The following is a 9822-nucleotide window of genomic DNA, read 5'->3' on the forward strand; positions in this document are numbered from 1 at the left end:
TAAATAAAAGACTTGATTTAAGCCTTGGAAACGTCTACACTTAACTTAGGAAGCGAAAAAGAATCAAGTATGAACAGAAGCAGCTGCCTGAGACGTTAAGCCACACTTTAATTCAGTTTGAGGTCGCAAGAACGGGTTGATCACTTGTGCGGACCACCACGCAGGGAAGCTAGGAGGCCACTACATCTTTGGTAATCTCAAAGAGGGGCATTCTGGTCAGGTGGCAAGAGTCACAGGGGAACATGGGGAGTCTAGGAGCGGACGGCCACAGTGGGCCCCGGGGTTGGTGCACCAGAGACACACGAGAGTGCGCAGCACCGCTAGGGTTCTGGGGTGATCACAACACGCCGGGATAGCAAGGAGGAAAAGATCTGCCTGCAACTTCTCCAAACTCTGGTTGGCCCCAAAGTATTTTAATTAGGATTCTAGTGGGAGAAGGAAAAGGTAGAGGAGCAGTCTAGTCTCTGTCGGGCAAAAGAGCTTTAGCCCAGAGCAGCGGTTCTCAACCTGGGGGTCAACGACCCTTTCATAAGACTCGCCTAAACCATCGGAAAACACAATTGTTTACGTTACGATTCGTAGCAGTAGCAAAATTACAGTTATGAAGTGGCAACGGAAATTATTTGTGGTGGGGGGCGGTCACCAACAACGTGAGGAACTGCATTAAAGGGTCCCACAATTAGGAATGTTGGGAACCACTAGCGGGGGGGGGGGGGTAAGAAAGGAGAGAGAGAAAGAGGAGTGAGCGACATCCTCCCCCAGGAAGCAGCCCCACCGTCCCGGGTCAGGCGGGCTCCCCCACTCCCGGTGCACTCACCGCTGAGAGTGTGAATAGTGGCACCGGCCCAGCAGGTTGAGCTTGCAGAGGTGCAGGCTGTCGCAGGGTCTCTGGCAGTACTTGCGACGGCAGACGCGGGCTCGGGTGGTGGCCACCACCGACCGAGTGATCCCGGTCTGGCCTCCGATCTCCAATAGCACGAAGCGATCCGGCCCCGCCGCCTCCAGCAGCTCGCAGAGCTGCGCCTCGGGGAGCGCGATCTCACCCAGCAGTTCCTCCAGGGTCATGCGGCCCCCGTGGGCGCACAGGATCTTGGTGATGAAACAGCACACCCCGGGGTCGGCCATGGCGCGCTATGGCTGCCGCTGCTCTGGCCGCAGCGCGGGACACCGCTTCGCCGAGAATCGAAACTTACGGGCAGCCCCAGGGGCGGACGCGGGCGGTGCCGTTTGCGGAGCAGAGCGGTTTCGTTTTCCAGCTCTGGCAGTGGCGTCTCGAGGTCTGACCTAACCCGGAAGGTTCTGGGGTCAGATTTAGAGTCCCCGGCGCGGGAGAGTGGATGGGCAGAAAGCGAGGCTACGCCGGTGGGTCTGCAGGCGCGACGACACTCTCGGGTCCAGGCTAGACGTAAGATTCCCCACAGCCCGGGACCGTGAGGCTGCTACCAGGAAGAGAGGAAGTAAAGATGTTCTTGGGGCTCGGGTGGAGTTTTGATAAGCCTGAGGCGAGTGACGCATCCTGGGGGGCCCACTGACGGCGTCCTCAAGTCCGCCCCACCCAGCCCGGGAAAGAGCTGATCCTGGTGAGCGCTTCCTCCGAGCTGGGCGCCCTGCCGGCGTCGTCAATTCCCGCAGCCATCCTAGGACGTGGATATTAACCGAACTTGCACTTGCGGAAATAACTTGAACGAACAGGTGGAGCTCGGACGACACCGAGTTTCTCAAAAGTCTTTTCGGAGCCTGATCGCGCTGCACCAGGTCTGGGACTATTACGCACTTTCTACGTACCACCGAGCCCCTCTTAGAGAGCGGTGATTGTTACTCTCCCTCGTTCCTGGCCTTCCTAACTAAAATCGCCAATTTTGCTGCCTCAAGTCAACTGCTTAATCAATCCCTGACAAGAAGCCACAATCGGGCATGCTTAGAATATCCCCAAATAGTCTCCTCCCCCGCTTGGAATAAAGATGATTTTTAAGATAACCCTTTTAAAATGCCGTAGAGACAAAAAGAAATATTTCCTAGATTTCCACTGAGGAAAGCAAAGGCTAACGAAACTCCCCCAGGGAGTTTCCAGAAGATTCAGCTGCTCCAGGCCATTAGCATAAAAAAGCCCAATATATCCTTCCAGACTCTCCTGTTGAAATGCAAAAAAATACCTTGTCTGCCCTTCCGCCCCTCCCCTTTTATTTAGGACAATTGTCTTTTCTTGGATTCATCTGTAAAGTCTTAGCTAATTTGCAGGCCCCTAAAACACTAGATCCAAACTGGGGGGGGAGGGGATATTTCCCTTCAGCGCTTCAAAGTGAATGAAAGGATAGGACCACAGATCAGATAGGAAAGAAACTTTTTTTTTTTAAATCAGCAGACATGGTGCAGGAGCAGAAGTGTGAGTCATGCAAGCCTGAGATGCATGGGTGCCTGCGTGCGCGCGCGCACACACACAAACACACCCACACCCAAAACACTAAAATAATATTAATAGCTTGGTATGGTGATTACTTGCCTGTAATACAACATATGATCCCCCCTGAGCCCCTTACACACTGGAAGGGAGCGTTTTCTCCTGCAAGTTGCTCACTCTCTTTCTCTCTCTTCCTCCCTCCCAATAAATGTAATTTAAAATTTGAAAACAAATCAGTAAGAAATAAATTCCTTCAAATTCTTCCAGAAACTTGAATGAGAATCATTCTGGACGTGGCTGTTCACAGTCTGCACCCTGACTCCCTAGAACAGTTACTTGGTATGAAAAGTAGCCCAGCCTGGGGCCCCCTGGCTACTTGTTGACTCTTGCTTCTTTTTTAATCCACTTGGCCTTATTTTCTGTCTGACAGGTTTTCAGAGATCCATTCTTACCAAAGTAAGGCCAATGTGTTTACTGACTGTCTTCAGTGTAATCCTTACAATAGTAACTCTGAAGATACAGAAAGGAAAGGAACACCCTTTGCTCTCAGGGGACATTGCTACCCAGCTTTGAAAACAGCAGTCCCACCCCCTTAGACACTAAGAGCAGGTGCCTCTAAGGAGCAACTGTGCAAAGGCAAGATTAAAGATGACTTTTTTCCATCAAATACTATGAACTTGTGCTTAGGACAAGGGATTAAAATATTATCTTTATTTTTCCTCAAAGTTTATTAAAATACAAAAGTCTCCATTTCCGCCCCTCCTCTCAACACCCTCCCACTCCCCCCACTCCCTCCCCTCCTCCCTCTCCATCCCCAATAGCAGTCAGCGTCTCCCGCCCTGCGGGCAGTTCAAGTTCCTCCCCCCCCCTTTAAAATATTATCTTTATCACCCCTATCTTGTAAGAAAGACTTTTATGAATTTTTTTTAAAAAGCAAAAATCAAAATATCCGATCCAATATAAAATCTTTATTTGCACAAAAGCCCCGCTGCGTTCGTGGACCTTAAGTTACTGAAGTGGAGAACCCCTTCCTTCTCTGCTTCATTTTCTTTGCTGGCGGTTCCTTTAAGGCTAGACAATCAAATACGACTGTGAGGTAGGACCCAAGTGTGAAGGCTGATGGGTACAGGACTCATAAAATTCAAGTAGCCAGGCTACTAGTACACACAATTATTTATTTATTTATTTATTTATTTATTTATTGAGACAGTTTTTCTGTAGCTTTGGAGCCTGTCCTAATCTAGCTCTTGTAGACCAGGCTGGCCTCGAACTCAACAGAGATCCACCTGCCTCTGCCTCCTGAGTGCTAGCTTCTAGCATGCACTTTTAATCCCAGCACTCTGTGAGCAGAAGCAAGCTGGTTGGGAGTTGGAGGTCAGCCTTGTCTACAAAAAGATTCCTAGGACAGCCAGGGCTACATAGACTGCCTCAAAAAAAGAAAGAAAGCATGAAGGAAGGAAAAAGGAAAGAACCAAGTGTACTTCCTGCCTCTGTTAGCTCTCCTGAGGATACCCTCTTAATCAAGGCCAAGTTTGGCTTGTACAGACATTCAGTTGGAGTAGTATTCTCTTTCTTTGAGACCCCTGAGCATATTCCTGACAGGAACATGCTTAAGGAATGTGAAATAAGGAGTCCTATTGGCTCAACCCTTTGTCCTCAGAAATGACCAATCCAAAAAGGCTTACCTCAGTCATGGGGACTAGAGAGATAGCTCAGCAGTTAAGAGCATGTGCTGCTCTTGCAGAAGATCTTGGTTTGGTCCCCAGCACCCTTATGGTGGCTCACAACCACACCATCTTCTGGCCTCCACAAGCAATACAATAGGCGAACACACATAAAATGAAAATTAAAAAAACATGACTGAAATCTCCATCCGGTTCCCACCAAGAGAGTCATAAGAAACCACACTGTGCAAGCATGAAGTGCTTCTTCAGGGAGCCCTTTGTCTGCCTGGGGCTCCTTCTCATGTTTCCTTAAGAAAGATCATTTACTGATGGCCCATGCCTTTAATTCCAGCACTGGGAGGCAGAGGCAGGCGAATCTCTATGACTTCAAGGCCAGCTTGATCTACATGAGCTAGTTCCAAGACTGGCTCCAACGCAACACAGAGAAACCCTGTGTCAAAAAAAAAAAAAAAAAAAAGAAAAGAAAGAAAGAAAGAAAGAAAGAAAGAAAGAAAGAAAGAAAGGTCTCTTACTCGCCCCTTCTGAATTGCCTTATTCTTGAGCATACAATAACAAACCTAGCCTCTGGTTGGCTTCAGTGGTCATAGATTTTTTCAGACATCCTAGTCTCCCAAACCCACAACGTTAAGCCACCCATAGTCAAGAAAGCACACTCGAAGAACCCACATCAAGGCAATCAGTGTCTCTTCTCCACATAGATTAAGGTGATTAAGGAACCAAGAGTTCTGGTTGGGGAGATAGCTCAGCAGTGAAGAGTGCTTCTTGCCCTTTCAGAGGACCAGCTCTCACGTGGCATACTTTCACATAAGCAGACACATATATGCATATATAAAATTTTTCTTTTCCTTTCTTTCTTTCTTTCTTTCTTTCTTTCTTTCTTTCTTCCTTCCTTCCTTCCTTTCTTTCGTTTTTTCAAGACAGGATTTCTCTGTGGCTTTGGAACCTGCCCTAGAACTAGTTCTTCTAGACCAGGCTGACTACAAACTCACAGAGATCTGTCTGCCTCTGCCTCCTGAGTGCTGGGATTAAAGGCCTGCACCACCCCCCAGCAAACATTTACATTTTAACATGCTAAATTTTACTGATCTCTACTAGGCCTGGATTGCATTTGTCAGGACACACACAGATGTGAGCTTCCACTCCACCTTATCTGAAAGTCAAAGAGTTTGACCTTATTTTTGCTTCCTCAAAGTTGTTGACAAGAGGTGTGGCTACAAATGAGAGCTTCTGACCTAGGGTGTGGTTAATTAATATTTTGAGTGTTGAAGTAGATCTGCTCCACCTGGGCCAAGGGTTGGAGAATTCGACTCTATTCCTGTGTCATGTTAATGAAGTCTGTTGCCTCTCCCCTCCCCTTTTGGAGTGAAGTATTTAAGCCTGTGGAAACTAAATGAGGGAAATCCAGTATTCATTGAATGTCTCTTCTGATGCTGTTCTGTGGTTCTGTCTCTTATTTCTCCTATATCTCTGTTCTTTTTGCCTGATAATTCTAATCCATGGAGTAAAAGTGTTTTGTCAAAGCTGGCTTTTGACATGCATTTACTTATCCTTGGGGTAGTTTATTTTTTTTAAAAGATTTATTTATTAAATAAAAAAGGGGGGGCTGGAGAGATGGCTCAGAGGTTAAGAGCACTGACTGCTCTTCCAGAGGTCCTGAGTTCAATTCCCAGCAACCACATGGTGGCTCACAACCATCTGTAATGAGATTTGGTGCCCTCTTCTGGCCAGCAAGCACACAGACAGACAGAATACTGTATACATAATAAATAAATAAATAAATAAATAAATAAATAAAGATTTATTTATTATATATAGAGTGTTTGCCTGCATGTGTGTCTGCAGACCAGAAGAGGGCACCAGATCTCACTACAGATGGTTGTGAGCCAGCATATGGTTGCTGGGAATTGAACTCAGGACCTCTGGAAGAACAGATAGTGTTCTTAACGGCTGAGCCCTCTCTCCAGCCTATCTTTGGGGGTATTTTAGAGGCAACATTCCCTTGACTAAATTCTGCTTTGTATGATTTTGTGTCTTCTAAGCAAATCTGTTAGTAAGTCCTTTATAACATCAATTCTACGTCTTTGAGTTTCTTTTACATCAGCAGGCAGATGGAGACTGAGGTCAGCCTGAACTACATAAGAAATTCTGGGACAGCATGGGCTGTATGACAAGGGGAAGGGGAGAATAGGAGTAAAGAGAAAAAGGAAGAGGAAGAAGGGGTGCGTGGGAGGGGCAGATCCTGAGTAGAACACCAGAGAATGCCAGAAAAGGAAGGAATGGGTCTGAGGGAGCAACTTCATACTTTCATGAAGACTAAGTCAGGAAAAGCACGGTGCTGGACAGAGAGCAGGACCCCCCCCCCCCCCCGCAGTGTCGTGGTTTGCCTTCTGTTACTGTGATACACACCATGACCAGAGGCTACTGAGGGAGGGAAAGGGTTCTCTCAGCTTGTATCTTATAACCCACTGTGAGAAGTCAGAGCAGGAATTGAAACAGAGACCATGAAAGAAGGCTGCTTACTGGTGTTATGCCCAGATCATACAGTTCACACACACACACACACACACACACACACACACACACACACACAAACCAACCAGGAGACCGAGTCCTACATATAAAAGCAAAGGGCCTTTATTCTTACACAAGTCTGCAAACTCGGTCTCTCCGGGTGTCCAACATATTGGAGTGATCAGAGAGCTCTGAGCTTGTTAGAGTTGAATTTTTATAGTAGCAAAAGTGGGAGTGAGGGATTTCTAAGGTTTAGGACCCCTGATTGGCTGACATGTGTCTAGGGGTGTCCTGGTGAAAAGCAATGGGTGTGTGCTGGCAGGTGACCCTATCTACAATGGCTGGAATGTTAGGAATTTCCTTTGGATGGTCTGTTCTTGGGTGGTGCCTGGTTAGTCTCAGTTTATTGTCCTTCTTGCAACCAGGTATTGACTTAGGGAAAACTGCTGAGACCCAGGCCTTTGTTGAGCTTGTCACAGTTGGGTCCCACACCTGCCTTACTCAGCTTGCTCTTTTTATACAACCCAGGACCACATGGCCACGGGCGGTACCACCCAAGTGGCTGGGACCTCCCACATCAATCATTAATCAAGAAAAGAAAAAATGCCCCCACAAATTTGTCCACAGGTCAATCTGATGGAGATACTCTTTTTTTTTTTTAAATTTGAAATCTCCTCTTCTCAGATGACCCTAACTTACGTCAAGTTGACCAAAAACCTTTCAGCATAGATGACGCCCATGTGCCATTGCGTTGTTGGTTGAAGTCAGCAGAGAATTACAACCTTCAGAAGATGCTGAGCAGATCCAGGAGAAGCTAAAGCTGCAGGCATCATGTGGTACTCTGAAAGTATGTAGCCCCCATAAGCTCATAGGGAGTGGCACTATTAGGAGGTGTGGCCTTGTTGAGGTAGGTGTGGCATTGGTAGAGGAAATGCATCACTGCGGAGGTGGGCCTTTGTGGTTTCCCATGCTCAAGACTGTTTAGATAGAAGCCCTACAACTGTTCACATATACCCAAAAAGGTTGGTTGGAGGGCTGGAGAGATGGCTCAGAGGTTAAGAGCATTGCCTGTTCTTCCAAAGGTCCTGAGTTCAATTCCCGGCAACCACATGGTGGCTCACAACCATCTGTAATGGAGTTTGGTGCCCTCTTCTGGCCACCAGGCATACACACAGACAGAATATTGTATACATAATAAATAAAATAAATATTTTTTTAAAAAAAATAAAAGGTTGGTTGGAATGTTGGGGAGCTCCTGCTAGGGGCCCCATCCCATGCTCTGATCTCACTCCTCCCATTCCAAACACCACCCCGAGAAAACCCACCAAAAGTCAGCCCCTTCCTGGAGATGCTCAAGACCACGTCTACAGACTATATAAGACCCAGTAGCCAAATTTGTCATGTGATTTCTCCCCTGCCTTCCCTAGGGTCACCTAGGAGTTGCTTTGCTCTGCTCAGATTTAACCTGGACTTACTAATTTGCACTGATTTGACTTGTTACATAGAGATGGCATTACTACCAGGAGAGTTAAACTTTTCAAAGATGCCACCCAGTGTCACAGACCACATGTCTCCCTCCATGCCACCATGCTCCCCACCATGATGATAATAAACTGAACCTCTGAAACTGTAAGTGAGACACCCCAATTAAGTGTTTTCCTTTATAAGAGTTGCTGTGGTCATGGTGTCTCTTCACAGAAATGGAAACTTAACTGAGACAGAAGTTGATATCAGGAACTGGGATACTGCTGCAATAGGCTGGACCATGCTTTTGTTTAGAGGAATTTAAACTTTGATATTTTGGATTATGAAAGCAGTGGAATGGTTCAGCACTTTGATGGGCCATACTAGTGGGAGCATGGAAGACAGTGGAGCTGAGTGTGATTTGATGAACAGTGGGGGCTACCTCAAGAGGTTTCAGAGGAGAAGAATTTTAATGTTGCCTAGATATCATTCTTGTGATATTTTGGTGAAGAATGTGACTGCCTTTTGCCCTTTCCAAAGAGTGTGCCTGAGGCTAAAGTGAAGAGATTCGAATTAATTTCATTGGCAGAGGGAATCTCAAAACAGACTAGACTGTTATGTGGTTATTAGTGGTAACTCTAATGAAGATTTATATTGAAAAAGAGCAACAAAATGTAAAATTTGAGGAGAAAAGAAATGGCGTTAAGTCCTGTGTTCAAGGAGATAAACAGGTTAAGAAATGGAATAAAGGGAGTGGTGACCTCAGGGTAAGATCCCATTCAGCTAAATTTCAAACTTATGAAAAGAAAGTAGAGAAAGTTTTAAGCCAGGTGTGGCAGTGCACACTGTAATTCCAGCATTGGGAAGGCAGAGACTGGCAGATCTCTGAGATCGAGGCTAGGAGGGTCGTCTACAGATCAAGTTTCAGGACAAGCAAGCTTAGGCAGTGAAGGACAGAAAGCTGGTGAAGATGTAATCGAACAGAGGGACAATGCTCCAGCCCCAGTAAGCAGCAGAGTTTGGCAGCTTCAGCCACGTGGTTCTGAAGTTAAGGAAAGCTGCTAAGACCAGCACGTGTCAGGGATGTCTGGAATGGAGGTGTAGAATCTGTGACGCTCTGGCATGAAGCTATGAAGTTGGAGCCTGGATTGTCTTGGACACCCCAAGATGTTAGAGATGCCAGAGCTGTGGGACACCTGTCAAGGAGAGTTCCTAACAGGGAGTGGAACCGGCCCAAGAAAAAGAGTGTATTGCGGTCAATGAAGATGAAAGGAGTTGGCGAGCTGAAGACTGATTTGTAATGAGACACGGAGATGTAGAGTTTGGAGTTAGCCCAATAGGTTTTCAGTCTTGCTTTGGTCCTGTATTTCCCCACTAGGCTCACTTTCCTACATTTTGGAATGGTAATGTATATTTTGTGCCAGTATATGTCAGAAGGATTTAATCTGCTTTTGATTTTTGTTACGAGCTGGGAGACTTCAGCTCCAGGTTCTTTTTGAGTAACATCTATGAGGACTCTGTGCCCTTCTCCCCAGAGAGCAATGAGTGACCAGACCCATCAAGAGAATTGTTTTATAATGATTCTTTACTAGCAACTTCAAAATCCAATACATCAATGGGGTTTACAATCTTAATAGGCATGGGGGATTGATAATGGCAATCACACAGGCAATTCAATATCACAATTATTAATCCTAATAAACCTAATACAGAAAACCAATTCATAACCTTAATCTAACTTATCACTTATCCATAAAACACTTC

At 46.2% G+C, this 9822-nt stretch overlaps 1 protein-coding gene across 1 annotated transcript in view; it reads right to left on the reverse strand.

The window, feature by feature from the left end:
* The window catches only part of Zc3hav1 (zinc finger CCCH-type containing, antiviral 1), a 46199-nt gene extending 44349 nt beyond the window's left edge, over positions 1-1850 (reverse strand). The window contains exon 1 of the mRNA XM_085683832.2: positions 818-1850. Within this exon, the coding sequence (XP_085539958.2) occupies positions 818-1125 (308 nt within the window). The 5' untranslated portion in view covers positions 1126-1850. The remainder of the gene's footprint in view (positions 1-817) is intronic.
* Between the last annotated feature and the right edge of the window lie 7972 nt (positions 1851-9822).

The sequence above is a fragment of the Myodes glareolus genome, chromosome 25, assembly GCF_982192425.1.
Source record: "Myodes glareolus chromosome 25, mMyoGla1.1, whole genome shotgun sequence".
NCBI lineage: Eukaryota > Metazoa > Chordata > Mammalia > Rodentia > Cricetidae > Myodes > Myodes glareolus.